General features: G+C 52.1%; 1 protein-coding gene across 2 annotated transcripts in view; it reads left to right on the plus strand.

Annotated features, from left to right (window-relative positions):
• Positions 1 to 16,481, plus strand: part of ZZZ3 (zinc finger ZZ-type containing 3) — a 557,158-nt gene that overhangs the window by 265,362 nt on the left and 275,315 nt on the right. For both annotated transcript variants that reach the window (XM_078645214.1, XM_078645225.1), the window contains one exon: positions 1,894 to 1,989. In XM_078645214.1, the coding sequence (XP_078501340.1) occupies positions 1,894 to 1,989 (96 nt within the window). The remainder of the gene's footprint in view (positions 1 to 1,893; positions 1,990 to 16,481) is intronic.

Genomic DNA, 16,481 nt, shown 5'->3' on the forward strand with positions numbered 1-16,481 from the left:
CCTCCACTAAAACGGTATATGCAGGCGGAACAAATTTGTGGCATGGTGCACAGCGAAGGCTGTGAATCCCATTTCTGCCCTCTTTCAGAAGTACTTCTGTTCCTTCTTTCTTTGGCCCAGCAGGGCTCTCCTCTGGGCACTATCAAAGGTTATCTTTCTTCCAAGTCCGTCTTTCTACGGCTTCCTGATCAGCCTTCTCGTTTTAAGTCCACGGTTGTTAACTGTTTCCTGAAGGCATTACACACACGTTCCTTCCGGTTCCGTTTATAATGCCTCGGTGGGACTTGAATCTTGTGTTGACTTATTTGATGTGCGCTCCTTTTAAGCCACTTCACAACTGTCTTTTACGTCTTCACACCTTAAAGACTGCTTTCCTGGTAGCTATCACCTCTGCTAGAAGAGTGAGTGAGCTCCAGGCTCTTTCTTACAAACCTTCTTTCCTTTCAGTTCATCTGGACAAGGTGGGTTTAAGGACCAACCCTTTTTTCTTGCCAAAGGTTGTTACGCCCTTCCACATCGGGCAGACCATCACTTTGCCCACCTTCTTTCTGCCACCACATCCCTCAAGGGAGGAGTAGAGGTTCCACTGTCTGGACCCAAAACGGTCACTCTCATTCTATCTGCAGCATACGCAACAGTTCCGGGTGGATGACCAGCTCTTTGTTGGATACGTGGGTGCCAAAAAAGGTCGGGCCGTGCACAAGCGGAGCATCTCCCAGTGGGTCATTCTGTGCATCAAAGCATGTTACTCATTGGCTAAGAAGGAGCCTCCTGTGGGGTTGCGTGCCTATTCCACCAGGGCAACGGCAGCCACTACTGCTTGGGACGCGGCGTTCCCTTGCAGGAGACGGCCTCGCTGCACACGTTTACCAAGCACTACTGCCTTGACAGTCAAGTCCGGAGGGACGGCTTCTTTGGACATTCTGTGCTCCATGACTTTCTGGTGTAATCTTGTTCGCAGACCCACCACCGGGGTTGATATTGCTGGGGTATCTATTCTAAGGTAAGAAATCTATCACTAACGTGTCTCTTTCAGATGCAAAAGTTACTACTTGTGTAACGAAATATCTGTAAGAGACATTAGTTAGTGATAGATTCCTTACCGCCCCGCCCATCTTCCCCGTTATGCGAACTGATTACATGGGTTAAGGCCATCCCTTTTAGGGCCCTAGTTGTATGCACCAATGATTATTATCTTCCATGGCTCTGCGTTCCTGGCGCGGAGAGTCGTGTACAGAACTGACGTCAGCGCGCATGGGTGGTGCCTAAGTACTCTCGCTGATGTCATCTCTGCGCCTACGACGCCAGTGACAGATGCGGAGCCGCAGGAGGCCACCTACTGATGCGCAGGGGTACTGCTAAGCAAAACTTTCCAGATCCAGTCTGACGCCTGGGGATATTCTAAGGTAAGGAATCTATAACTAACTAATGTCTCTTCCAGATCTATCGTTACACAAGTAGTAACTTGTGCTTCTGTCCAAATAATGTGATCTCTCCATGATGACCTCCAGCCTTTCATTCACTGAAGAAGGGAACACGGCGAGAGCGAAAGTAGTAGTACCTCACTTTTCTGTGTGACTCAATTGTGATTTTTGGAGATTACCTCTGTTTCAAATTTTCATAGTTATCTCAAAACTAACACTTCTGCACTTTTTCAAAAGAGTTCCTTTCCTCTTTAAATAAATGAAAACCAGTGATTCTCCTTTTACAAACCTGCTTTCTGTATAAATGTTTTTTTAAAACATCATATTTGTTCGGGGTTTATTGTTTGTTTTTTTGTAATAGATTTTCCTGGATTCATTTGTAAGGCATACTGAAAGCAACCAATAGCTAGCGATGTTAAATATGCAATCTATTTTGTAATTGTACACAACGTTCGCTTTTTATGCTTAGGTTGCAAGCAGGGTTCAAAAATATTTTATAAAGCTGACTAAAGCTGGAATTCCTGTACCTGGCCGAACTCCAAACTTGTATTTATACTCCAAAAAGGTAAGAAAACAGACCATTACGTTTGCCATTGGGTTCAGTGTTATCTGTAGACTTGCATCTTAATATTTGAGGTCCTGCTCTTGGTTATGTTATGGTTTGTTGGAATGTTTCTATGATACTGTTACTGTTGGACAAAAGCTGTTCCTTGTTTAATGTACAGTTGTAAATGTAAACATGTTTTCTCTGGGTATTATATTTCTTTTTGGAGTCTCCTGCTAGCAGATTTATTGTTTCTTGTGATTCTTAAAATGTTGTGAGAACAAAAATCAGAAATTGAGCATTCATGATCTTCTCTGACTGTTCCTCGCTGAAAATGAACATTCTTACACTTTATTGTCTTTATATTTATTCTCTGGCAAAATCGTAGTTATTGGCTTAAAGGGGTGCAGGTGGTATATCTGAAAGACACGTTGGTGAAAGATTCCTTACCATATCCCCAGGCATCAGACTGGATCCGGAAAGTTTTGCTAGCAGTACCCCTGTGCGTCAGTAGGTGGCGTCGTGCGGCTCCGCTGGCATTGTATGCGCCTAGATGACGGCACGGAGACTTAATTAGGAGCCACCCATGCGCGCTGACGTCAGTTCTTTCTTTTTCCGCGCCAGTAAGCGCAGATCCGGTTAGAGCACGTACCTTACTCACTTTTTGACTATCTGTTTTGGGACTTTTGTCTCTTGTTGGTCTTCTCTTTTGCGAGTAGGGATGCCTGGTTTTAAGTCCTGTGAGGCCTGCCGTCGCAATAGGTCGGTGGCGGATCCCTACGACGTCTGTCTCTACTGCCTGGAGCGCGACCACGACTCCCGGTCCTGCCTGGACTGTCGAGCCATGGCCTGAAGGCCTTGAGGGAGTGGCGCCGGAAGATTCTTGAAGTTCGGTACTTGTCCCAGCGCCGTTCAAGGTCCAGGGGCCGTTCCAGGAACGCTCGCGGGACCACCATCTCCCCTCCTCGGGATCCAAGACTTCTCCCTCGGATTCGGGTAAGAAACGGCACAAAAATAAGTCAAAGCGTTGTCCGTCAGCGACTCCCGAACAGGTGCAAGAGTTTCTTGCTGCCATGGACCACCTGTTTAGGCCTCGGGTTACCGCTGGTGCGCCTTCGGGCCCTGCGGTCCTGGGTCATGATCTTGCTGGGCCGTCGACCTCACAAGCGGCTCCTGCGCCGAGAGGTCCTACGCTGCCGGCTCCGGCCCAAGTGCCACCCTCGGCTCCGCCTGTGGCGCTGCAGTGGATGCCGTTGGTTCCGCCTCTGCCCCTGTCCCGCCTGGGATCCGAATTGGGACATGGCGGCGGTTCGGCCCCGGCTGGCGCCTTTCCCGACGCCGTGTGTTCCTCTACCGGTCCCTGCTGCGCCGCACATGGTGGAGGCGGAGGACCAATGGGAGGGGTCCGAGGACCCTCTTGCTAGTCAGTGCGACTCAGAGCAGGATTGGGCGGACGACTTGAAAGAGGCCGGAGGCCTCGACGTCTCCTCTGACCCGGGGTTTGCCTCCACCCGTCCACTATAGAGGAAGGTGCCTCGTATACGTAAAGATAAAAGGACTCCGACAAAAGAGCCTCGGTCCGATGTTACACTTTCAGATAAGAAACAAAAAGAACTGGTTATTAACCCAGATACTGGACAGATTCATGCCAAATTGCCTGAAAAAAGGAAATTAGCCCATCAGGATGAGCATCACATACCCCAGAAGAAAAGGAATGTGGGTACAAACCCATCACCACCTTACGTGCCACCTCCTTCACCTACTAATCAACTACTCATTACACCCCCTAATTCACCACCACGATCACCTGACCCACAGGACGAAGGGGATGGGAATAGGCCACAAGATGTTGAACCATGGGAGGATTATGATACTGATCCAGATTCAGACACTGACCCTGACTTATCTGTCCAGGCCTTCACCTCCTGACAATATAGGTTACATTGAGCTTCTTAACGAGCTGCTCATTACCATGGGGTGGAACTACAAAAAGAGGCTTTAGAGGAGGACTTCTTGTTTAAGACGAACTTAAGCTCCACTCAGAAATGTACACATACATTACCAATGCTTAAGGGGATGCTTAAGCCTGCAGATGTGGTTTTCAAGGACCCTGTCTGGGCAAGAATCATAGGGCTCATTAGTATGAGATGGAAAAACATATGCAATTTCTGCCTGATGAGCATAAATCTAAGGCAAATGATCTGATCCAAGAGGGAAAACTTATCACCAATACCGCCAAGTGCGCTTTAGATGCAGCAGACACAGCAGCACGCTCAGTAAACACCAGCGTATTGCTACGCAGATATGCATGGTTGAAATTTTCAGGTTTGAAACCTGAGGTACAGGCCTCCATTAATAAGTAACATGGCTTTGGTCCAGCAGTTGACACCTCGCTGGAAAAAATGAAAAGAAGACACTGAGGTGCCAAAGTCCATGGGGGCTTTACAATGACCTACTAATAGGGGTTCCTTTCACCACTGCTTTTACAGTGGTGGCTCCAAACATTTTACCTGAGAAAATCCCTCCACCTCCTACAAAGGCCACAACCAATTGCCCTCCCCAAGAGGATATTTTAGAGGAGGTTTTAATTCAGAGGAAACTAAGGTAAGGGATGAGGCAGAGGCAACTCCACACACACTTGCCCTGCTAACAAACAGTGACTTCATTCCGCTACCCCTAATCATTCCACTCCCGTCGGGGGTCTCTCTCAATTTCTGCCTGTCTGGAACAATATCAACTCAGACAAATTGGTTTTTTATAAATGTATCCAATATATTAACTGCCTGGAACTTACAGACACTTCCCCAAACATTCTTCCAAGATCACATGCAATGTCACAGGAACATCTTACCCTTCTAAAACAGAAGTTCTTGCTCTGTTAGACAAGCATTTGCAATGCAGTAGGTCTCGCATTAATTAAGTTTGAGCTATTGGCATTGCTAAATATTGCAACACCAATTGCAACAAAAGTCTATAAATTGTAGGCCAAAAAAAAGTGTATTTATTTTTGTAGCAATGGTGGCATGCTGCGCTTTAGATGAATATGTTTAAAAGTAAAGTGCGCCATACTGCGATTGATGTGTGCACTGACGGCTGGTGGTGTGTGTTTGTGGAAGTGTGCACTGCCAGCTGGTGGTGTGTGTGCCTGGTGGAAGCGTGCACTGACGGCTGGTGGTGTCTGTGCTTGGTGAAAGTGTGCACTGACAGCAGGTGTTGTGTGTGCCTGGTGGCAAAGCGTGCACTGACGGCTGTTGGTGCTAATGTGGTGCAGTGAGGGGCAAAGATTATTATTATTATTATTATTATTATTATTATTAAGCGTTCTTATATAGCGCTCGATTACCCGTAGGCATCTCGGCGCTTGCCTTGGGAACCCGTCCTGGCTTTTCCCTGTGAGATACCCGTACTGGGCATCCCCAAGGTGAAAGCCAGGCATCCCGCCGCGGGGGGCCGTAGTGGAGATTAAGCAAGCTAATGCCCAGAGCTGCAGAGTGTGAACCCGTGACTCGAGTAGGCACCGAAACAAGAATTATCGAGTCCGTGGATATTTGGGCTCAAGACCCTGCCGCGTCGAATTGAACCCTGGTCCCGGGTCTGACCTCTGCTTCAGGGTCTACCTCCTCTAACCAGTGAGCAATTGTAGTGTCAGTAGAGGAAGGTTCTCAGGCTAATTCAGGCTGTAGCATTTACTTTACATTACACTACCATCAACTCCTAAGCCACAAGTACACAGCATGACAAGAGGCAGTGGAGTCGACCACACACAGCACCACCACTGATCCCTATAACCATCAGCATTAGAGTCGAGTCTCATGACTAGTATCACACAACACTAACTTTGCGCTCTGTGGCACTAGCACCAAGAACTTGGCCTGGCTGTGCAATGTACCACCAATGAGCACTGGCACCTGTAGTACATGGCACTACAATGGAGCCCTCCAGCTAGTATCACACAAAGCAATCGACTCCGATCAGAAGCACAGACGAGAACACCTGCTCACGGAGGCTGGCAGCACTCTCATCAAGTGCCGAAGCTAACAGCACCAGAATGCAGCACTACCACTGAGTCCTGGAAAACTTGCAGCAACGTTGGTGATCTGAAAATCAATGGAAGTTACTGATGCAAAGCGCACAGAAGACCTCACTTCCGCACTAAGAGGAGCTATTGTGTACCTGGGTGCAATATGACCGATTGATGTGAAAAAAAAAACAACGCTAAGAGGTTTCAGGAGAAGTCACTTCACAAAAGGGTATGTTGAGAGGTGACCGTGCCCAGGCACATCGGGAAGTGTCAGCACCAGAGGAACGCCCTTTGTGTGCCCTGGCACCCTAGTCGAAGTCTGAGTGTACTTGAACGGTTTCACCACCTGATCATATCAGGAGGTCCCAGGCAGAGTAAGCAACTGGAGCAAAGCTCAAATGTGCCATGGAACGTGAGCTTACGCATAGATACGCTGAGAGGCTGTGGGCACTTTGAGCAGAGCCTGGTGAGCTGGCTCTGCGGGCACCTGAAACTGAGCTGGATGTGCTTGCGCAGAAAAACTAGTGCAGTCAATGGAAGTGCTTGGGCAAAGCCTCGCTGTGCGTGGGTATCGTAAGGTTCTAGGCCTGTTAGTACAAAGTTCATTACACCCGGGTGAGCACGGCAACAGCAAGAAAATAACACAGATTTCAGAGGCAAGAAATGTCACCAGCCCAGGGGCTGCACCAAGTGCAGAAGGGCTCAGTGCGCCCTGCTTCTTCAAGTGTGCCCGTTGCAGGAAGGGGCGGGAGCGGCAGGGCTGCACACTGCTCGTATAAACAGAGCCATGGACGAGGTCCAAGCCTGGCAGAGGAATGTTGGCTAGGTCATACCCCACAGTAGCCGCCCCACCTAGGCTGGTGGTATAAAACCAGCAGATGCAATATTTAGCAAGCAGACACTGGCAGAGAGGAAACGGACAGTCTGCCACTGCGAGCAGAAGGCGGCAGAGGCAGGGAGTGGGAAATCAACACTGGAGGAGACAGAAGCACGTGGAGAAAGCACACACGAGAGGGAGGAGGAGAAAAACGGAGGAAGAAAGGTGGAGAAAGATGAAGGCTGGCAGGATAGGGAGAAATATGCAGATAGTCAGTGAGGAAGGAAACGATGGGGAGAAAGGAATGGACCTAGAGCAAGAAATATGGAGGTAAAAGGCAGCGAGGAGGCTGAGAGCGCGTGGCTAACAGAGATCATCAAAGCTGCCGAAATGGGGAGAAAGGAGGGGGGAGTGCATGCCGAGGTGAATGACTGGGCGAGAAGGGAGGGGAAAATGCCAGCAGCAGAGGAGCCTGTAGGTTCTTTCGGGGAATTGCGTGAAAAGGGATGCTCATAACATTCACATCAAAAGAACCACACCAGCCAGCAGAGTAAGACCTTCTGCAGCATCTAAAGACAGGAGGCTAGCCAGCAGCATCAGAGACCAGGGTAAAGACACTGATCTGGCAAACAATGTCACAAAACGCACATATTGTGGTTAGTGATATATCTTGAAACGATGAAAACTCGAAGTTTTCTGGAAATGTTTGTACAGGGTGGTGTAACTGCCACTCAATCTCGGAAATGCCTGCAAAGGTGAGTTGTACGGGCATGCATTGCACTGAGTGCAGTTGGTGTTGGTGTATGGCTGTGAGAATAGTGCCTCACCACACATGTGCAAGGCAGCCAGGCAGCACAGATTAGTCCTATTTCTATACTCTGATATACAGGCAGTGGACGGATGTGGCGGGGAGGACCCGGACCCGGGCCCTCCCGGCTTACCTTTACCTGTGTCCTCTTTTGTCACCCAGCACGCAGACGCCTGGAAACCCGTAACAGACTGGCCCAACACGCCCCAAGATGCAGAGGAGCCGTGTTTCTTTAATTGGGCGGAGCTGGAGCCGGAGGCCACCCCCACACGGGAGGTAAAGGTGCGCCCGAACAGATCCCAGGTGTGTTTATCACCCGGAGGTAGCGGAGAGTGGTGGCGTGAGCGAGGAGCGGAGTGGAGGAGAACCGAAGACGAGGAGGAGGCGTGTGAGCAGTGGAGGACGGGAGAGGACGGAAGCAAGGAACATCAGCTGGAGGAGGCGTGTGAGCAGTGGAGGACGGGAGAGGACGGAAGCAAGGAACAACAGCCGGAGGAAGCGGGTGAGCAGAGACGGAGACCGGGAGCGGATTGGAGAGCGGACCAGCGGAGGGAAGAGGCCTTAGAGGAACTTCGGAGGACGGAGCCCAGTGACCCCGGAGATAGCGGACAACGGACCTGGGGAGACGAGGAGAGAAAGGCCAGCGACGACCACGACAAGCCGGGAGGCCAACGAGGAGGCGCATCGCCCAGCCACACTTCGCATGAAGTGTGGCTCGAGCAGGTACGGTCAAGGTTCACAGGGTGGGCGGGACGTAAGTGGGGTAAACCCCCGTAAGACAAAGCCACCGACCCATCGTGCACGGTACCTACCCTTCACCTCACCGGCCCTTTGAGAGTTACGAGCACGTGTGATTCCTCACTTCCCTTCCCTGACAACCGCCCCAAAACCGCGAGCTAATAGTGGTTTTCTTTGTTTCTGTTTCTTTGTGGCACTGAACCGAGAGCAAGAGACACGACGGCGGAGGCAAAGCCTACAACGCCCAGAAGGCATTGGGACAGTCGGAGAAGCGGAACAGCTAAAGAAGAGAAAGAGGACATTGACAACCCTTTGCCTTTCTATCGAGTACCAGTGCAAAAGCGGAGGCTGTATAAAATAATAAAACCCTCTTTGCCTCGCAACCCAGTATCCGTGAGTTTATTGGATAACCCGCCAGAAAGCCCACAACGACCAAAGCAAGTTATCTATAGAAGCACGTTATCTTTTTGATCATATTCCAAAAATGGAAATGAAGACGGAACACCATTGAACAATGCATACATGCCAAGCAACACTTTTCTCGGCATGTAGTTATCAGTTTAGATGGCACCCATTCACTTTCAGGAGGACTGGTGTACCAAGTACTACTCTACCCTGATCAGGTTATACATGTAAAAGAGACCCATAACATGGGGATCGCTACTCACAGACCTGCTTGGCAGGCACACCCCTGCTTCCGCCTATTTTTTAAAAATAAACAGGAAAAGTGGGCAGTGAATGACGAGCTTGAGAACCGGCTGATGGGAAATGTAGATCCTCATGATAGCACCAGCCGGAAGTTTTCAAATGCACACACATGATCTTTTGGTTACAATGTCAAAACTTAAATTGTAAGCAATTCATGAAAAAAAAACATGTGAGCAGCAAGTAAATCTAACAAGAAGCAGCAGTCAACCAATGATTAGCAGTAGGGGCTGCCAGAAAGTTCAGAAACAGAGGGATGGGAGTGAAGGCAGAACAAGCACAAGAGCTTGTAAAAACAAGCCTACAATGATCTCATCCCCAAAATGACCTTATTGTGATACTAAAGGCAATGAGACGTGGACGGAGCAAAACAAACAAGCTTTAGTAATGTGGCGTATTATACAGAACTGCCGACTTTGGTACTGTAGAACAGGGATCAAGTCTCGGCGAAGTCTCTCCTCTTAAAAAAAAAAAAAAAAAAAAAATGGGAAGAGAGAAAAAAATAACAACCAGTGAGAGTTTCAAAACTGATGGTAACGCTAACGAAAATCAAGAAAGTTGTCGCAACCTCGCTATTCAGTGCCAGGAACAGAACCTGAGCTCCATGGCGTCTAAATAGGCTCTAATGACTGCAACCTAGAAAATGAGTGTGTTAGAGTCTCCTGTAGGGAAGGGCTCTCTTGTCGCTGCTCTCGGCATTGCTGTGGTGGGGGAGCGCATTCCTTTCAAGTCTGATGCGGGGGAGCGGAGCCTGTGAGATCAAAGGAAAGGCGCGAGCGACCATATGGAGAGTGAAGGGGTGTGCAGCCTGGTGAGCTGAAGTGGCAGCAGAGGCGGAGCGCGGCACACGTGCAGGAGCGCGTGGTTGTGGTCACATGCCCTCTTACCCGATCCGCAGTTTGGGTAGACTTTTGAAAGCCTTACTATAATCTCAACAAACACGCTTTGCTAAAGCAATGCCGTAGTCGAGACCTAAAAAAGGAGCACTAGAGCTAGTCCCATTAAAACATCAAGGTACCGGGGTATACTCCCTGTACTTCTTAATACCCAAGAAGGACGGCTCTCTCCTGCCTATACTAGACCTCCGAGAACTAAATCTAAGCATTCAATCAGACCACTTTTACATGGTCACTCTCCAACAAGTTCTTCCGCTCCTTCAACAAAACGACTTTCTGTCCACTCTGGACTTAAAGGACGCACTCCTTGCCAGCTCGAGTGTTCATGCAGCTACTAGGGATGATGGCATCTTGCATACTAATAGTCCCTTACCCAAGACTTCACAAGCGTCCCCTTCAAGAGTGCTTAACAAGTCAGTGGAACCAGGCTCAGGTTCTGTTATTAGATCTAGTGTTGGTAAACGGCCGCACCCATCGCTCTCTGCAGTGGTGAAATACACAAAATCTTTAAAATGGGTGGCCCTTCATCGACCTGGTTCCAGAGATAGTGCTAATAGCAGACACATGGCTCACTGGTTGGAGAGCTCATCTCCAGATGCATACAATTAAGGGCATGTGGAGCCTGCAGAAAAAGCAGCTTCACATAAACCATCTAAAGCTGCTCATGATTTTTCTAGCGCTCTAAGCGTTTCAAGTTAATCTTGTAGGCAAAGCTGTCCTGATCCGTACAGACAACATACACAAACAAGGGGGGGACACACCCACTCCTAGCACAGACCATCTGGAGATGGGCCATACACCACAGCATGTTTCTCCTGGCAGAATAACTTCCAGGAGTATACAATCAAATTGCAGATCTGCCCAGTCCTCAAAGACAACAGATCCACGAATGGAAACTCCCCCCTCAAGGTCTCCTCCCATACTTTCAAATGTGGGGCTTTCCAGACATGTATCTGCTCGTCACAAACCTAAACGCAAAATACCCAAACCGCCCATCCAGACATCCACACCCATTGTCCAAGGGCAATGCACTATGGATGAATTGGTCAGGGATATTTGCCTATGCTTTTTCGCCTCTCCCACTCATTCCATTAGTGGTTCTGAAGCTCGGACAGGCGTCCCAGACATTTGTTCTAGTTACTCCCACATGGGCTCGACAACTCTGGTTCACAACCCTGTTGGAGCTATAAGTAGTTCCTCACCAAAAACGACACCTCACTCCCAATCTGCTCACTCAGAGCCATGGAGAAATAAGACATCCAGATCCCACCCTTCATAACCTTGCGATCTGGCACCTGATATCTTAGAGTTTGGCTACCTTAATGTTCCGCCAGACTGTATAAATATTATCAAAGAGGCTAGACGTCCTACCACAAGAGTATGCTATGCAGCAAAGTGGAAGCGATTTGTAATATACTGCAATAACAATCCAATAGATCCACTGGACGCTACAGTTCAAAACATAATTTGCTAATCTGAAAGAGACACGTTAGTGATAGATTCCTTACCTTAGAATATCCCCAGGCGTCAGACTGGATGCGGAAATTTTTGCGTAGCAGTACCCTTGCGCGTCGGTAGGCGTCGTCTGCGGCTCCGCGTCCGTCGTGGGCGCCGTGATGACGTCGTCTGAGTACTTAGACGCCGCCACCGCATGCTGACGTCAGTTCTTCTTTTTTCCGCGCCAGCAGCGCAGATCCGGAAAAAGTGGTACCTTAGTCATTTTTTGACTAAAACTTTTTACGATCCCTTTTGATCTTTTCTTCGAGTCTTCGACTCCGAGTGGTGCCGGTAGGGATGCCAGGTTTTAAGCCTTGTGAGGATTGCGACAGACTGATGTCGGTCACGGACCCTCACCGTCGGTGTCTCCACTGTCTCGGCGTCATTCGTGACAAGACCTGCTCCGACTGCCGGGCCCTGACCTCGAAAGCTAGGCGGGAGCGGTCCCGCAAGCGACTTGAGCTCCGGCATTCGGTCATCCGCGCCGTGAGAGGTCCCGGTCCGGACGGAGGTCGAGGGACCGATCGAGGGACCGGTCGCGGGAGCGGAGCCACCATAGCTCCGGGAGTTGACATCACTCCTCAGGGTCTAAGTTGTCAGGTAAGCACAAGAAGTCGAAGAGACGTCATCGCTCTTCCGACTCCCACCGACGCTCGCGCGACGCGGCTGGGGGTTCGGGTGACACCGCCCACGCGGCTCCGTCGGAGACGCGGGCGTCGCGTCCGGCCCCACACCCTCCGGTCCCTGGGCCACGCGCGACACCGGAAGAGATCGAGCGGTTCCTCATGGCCATGAGGTCCCTCACTCCTCCGACGGGCTCCGCGGCGCCTTCGGGCCCAGCGGACCTGTCTGGGGGCCCTAGCGGGTCGGGGGCTTCGACGCCGCCGGCGCCTTCGGGCCCAGCGCCGCAGGGCCCCACTGGATCGGCTTCTGGATCCGGGTCGTCGCCGGTTGACCTGATGACCTCACTGGCCCTTCAGGTGTCACCTCCGGCGCCGTCTTCGGGCAGTGGCGTCCCCGATGCCTCCCTCGATCCGGTTCCGGTGCCGGAGCGGCGCCGTTTGGAGAATTCATCTTCCATGAGCCGGCCCCATCATTTGACACCCCTGAATACCAGGAGATGGGTGAAGAGGAGTATTGGGAGGGGTCTGAGGACCCTCTGACAAGGGAGTGTCAGTCCCAGGAGGACTGGACAGGTGGACTTGGGGATGCCAGTGGTCTGGGCACCTCGCCAGACACTGGTTTTGTCTCACCTCCTACCGTGGCTACGGAGGAGGGGGCAACCTACAGTGTGGTGCTGACGCGGGCGGCCAAGGCCTTGGGCCTTGAACTCCCCGTCGCGGCCGTGAAGACTAACCTCCTCACTGAGGTCCTTAAACCGCAGTCCAGCTCGTCTGAGCCTCTGCTGCCGTTTAATGAGGCCTTGCCCGACGTTCTTTTGGGCACTTGGTCCAGGCCCGCTACAGGTTCGCCTGTAGATAGGAACGTGGCCAGACGCCACCGCCCGGCTCTGGGCGACCCTTGTTTCCTGTCCACCCACCCCACACCTGAGAGCCTGGTGATCCAGGCCTCCAATTCCCAGACCGCATTCCCGTCGGCTCCGCCTGACAGGGAATCCAAGAGGTATGAGCAGTACGGCAAAAAGGTATTCTCCTCCCTGAGTCTGGGACTGCGGTCTTCCAACACCGCATGCCTCTTGGGCCGCTACACCCACTCTCTGTGGGATACGGTCGTGGACGTGCCGCCAGAATGCCCGTTGGAGGTACGGGCTAAACTCGGCCAAGCCCTTGTGGAGGGCCGAGATGCAGCGCGGTATTCTATCCGGTGTGGGCTGGATACCACCGACTCATTGGGAAGAGCGATGGCAACGACGGTGGCGATTCGTCGCCACGCCTGGTTGAGGTCAGCCAACTTCTCGGGCGATGTCCAGAATACACTCATGGACATGCCGTTTGATGGCCGTCGCCTTTTTAGCGACAAGGCAGACCATGCGCTTGAGCGCTTTAAGGACTCCAGGGCTACGGCTAGGTCCTTGGGCCTCTCGGCCACGCGCCAGCAAACGGGTGCCTTGCGCTCCTTTCGTGGCCACGGAAGGGGCGCCCCCACACATGCTGCCAGCCACGGCCCGCAGACTAACATCCAATGCGGTGGCGGCCGTGGAAACCGCCGTGGAGGCGGTCGGGGACAACGGCGAGGCCAGTCCACACCCTCCCCCGCAGCATCCGCCTCAAAACCCTCCTAGTCCGTACTTTCAGGCCCACGTGACGCCAGTGGGGGGACAGGGTTCGCCATCACCTCCTCCACTGGCGCACTGTCACGTCAGACAGGTGGGTGCTGCAAATCGTCCGAAGGGGCTACTCCCTCCCCTTCGAGGCGACTCCTCCAGCCATGCCACCGCAATACCACCGCATATCGGGGGATAATTTGCGACTTCTGCAGGAGGAAGTTACGGCCCTCTTGGCCAAGGGGGCAATCGAGCGCGTTCCTGGGCCAGAAGTAGGGTGTGGTTGTTACTCCCACTACTTTCTGGTACCCAAGAAGGGCAAAGGGGCCTACGCCCTATCTTGGACCTACGAAACGTCAACGGCTTCCTCCGGAAGGAGAAGTTCAAAATGCTGACACTAGCTCAGGTCCTAGCTGCCCTGGACCCAGAAGACTGGATGGTAGCGTTGGACTTGCAGGACGCTTATTTACACATCCCCGTCCTGCCGGCCCACTGGCGCTATCTGCGGTTCACGGTTGGCCACAAGCACTTTCAGTTTACCGTGCCCCCCTTCGGCCTTACCAGCGCCCGACGGGTGTTCACAAAGGTGATGGCGGTGGTCGCAGCTCATCTGCGCAGGTTAGGTGTTTCAGTCTTCCCCTACCTCGACGATTGGTTGTTGAAGGCGGGCGCGCCCCAGACAGTCGTCGGCCACCTCCAGACGACGGCAGACCTCCTGCACCAGCTGGGGTTCTCCATCAATGTGCCGAAGTCACACCTGTGCCCCTCTCAGAAGCTCCTCTTATTCGGAGCGGTTCTCGACTCGGCGCAGTTTTGGGTTTATCCACCCGAACAGCGGGTTCGGGATATTCAGGCTCTGATTCCACTCTTTCAGCCTTTATGCCGGGTCTCGGTCAGGTTGACGCTGCGGCTTCAGGGGCTGATGGCCTCCTGCATCCTTCTGGTGCATCACGCCCGGTGGCGGATGCGGGCTCTGCAGTGGGACCTGAAGTTTCAGTGGGCCCAGCATCAGGGCAACCTCTCCGACCATGTCCTGATCTGCGAGACAGTTGCAGTGGTGGCTCACGGACAGCGATTGGGTCAGCGGCAGATCCCTCTCCCTTCCCCAACCGGAGCACGTAGTTGTGACGGACGCGTCCCTCCAGGGCTGGGGAGGCCACATGGGAGAGGCGGAGATCAGAGGCCTCTGGTCTCCGGCGGAGTCCCGGCTCCATATCAACCTTTTGGAGCTGCGGGCGATTCGTCTAGCACTGAAGGCATTCCTCCCCTCTGTCCGGGGGAGTGTAGTGCAGGTGTTCACGGACAACACCACCGCCATGTGGTACTGCAACAAACAGGGCGGGGTGGGGTCGTGGACCCTTTGCCAGGAGGCTCTGCGCCTCTGGCAGTGGCTGGAACATCAGGGCGTGACCCTGGTGGTTCAACACCTGGCAGGTTCTCTGAACGCCAGGGCGGACGAACTCAACCGTCGGTGCATGATTGATCACGAATGGCGTCTGAACTCTGACGTGGCGCAAAGCCTCTTTCAGCAGTGGGGAGAGCCTTGGTTAGATCTATTCGCCACCGTAGAGAACGCGCAATGTCATCAGTTCTGCGCGTTGGCATTTCCAAGGCGGCACTCGCTCGGAGACGCTTTTCGTCGCGAGTGGAGTTGCGGTCTGTTGTACGCCTTTCCGCCTATACCACTTCTGCCCAGAGTGCTGAAGATCAAGCACGACCGGGCCCAAGTCATCCTTGTGGCTCCGGACTGGGCACGAAGGTACTGGTATCCCGTGCTACTCAATATGTGTGTCGATCCCCCGGTTCGTCTGCCTCTTCAGGAGGACCTTCTGTCACAGCAGCAGGGGACGGTCCTCCACCCGAACCTGTCCAGTCTCCACCTCCATGCTTGGAGATTCAGCGGCGACAGTTGAGGCCATTTGACTTGCCTCCTGAAGTCTGTAATGTCATTCTGGCAGCCAGGCGTCCCTCCACAAAGTCGGTATAGGCCTGCAGGTGGAACAGATTTGTGGCATGGTGCACAGCAAAGGCTGTGTATCCACTTTCTGCCCCTCTTTCTGAGGTTCTTCTCTTCCCTCTTTCTCTCGCCCAGCAGGGCTCTGCTCTGGGCACTATCAAGGGCTACCTTTCTGCCCTCTCAGCCTTTCTAAGCCTGCCTGATCAACCTTCTTTGTTCTAGTCCCCTATTGTAAATCGCTTTCTGAAGGGCATCACACACATGTTCCCTCCTGTTCCGTTTGTGATGCCTCAGTGGGACTTGAACCTTGTTCTTACATTTCTGATGTGCGCTCCCTTTGAGCCACTTCACAGCTGCCCTCTCCGCCTTGTGGTAAATAAATAAATAATACCCTATTTTTGACTAGACTTATAGCATAACAGATAGCTCAATAAATAAGAGTCAAGATTCGAGGTAGTAGGAGTTTCTGCAGGTTTATTACAGCATAAGGACAGGATCAGGACAACCTGCATAGAACAGAGGTGACAGGGCCCAGCAGGACAACTGGGGCCCAGCAGGGGAAAAGAGGCCCAGCAGCTGCTGGGGCTAGGTCTGGGATGAGCGCGCTAACATTCAATAACAAAACACAGGCATATATACATAGCGCGAACACATAGCATTACATTGCAGTAGGCGTAGCAGTGGGTGGAGCAGAAGGCGTGACGCGTAGCAGTCGCGAAAGATAACAGTAAAAAGAGGTGTAACTGGGCGTATACATAGACATGTGGTGCAAACGTAACAGAATATGTCATGAATGGGCGGAAACATAGGAGGGGGCTACCTAAGGAGCCGGGACCTCTAACCTAATGGT

The sequence above is a fragment of the Lissotriton helveticus genome, chromosome 1_1, assembly GCF_964261635.1.
Source record: "Lissotriton helveticus chromosome 1_1, aLisHel1.1, whole genome shotgun sequence".
In the NCBI taxonomy this organism is placed as follows: domain Eukaryota; kingdom Metazoa; phylum Chordata; class Amphibia; order Caudata; family Salamandridae; genus Lissotriton; species Lissotriton helveticus.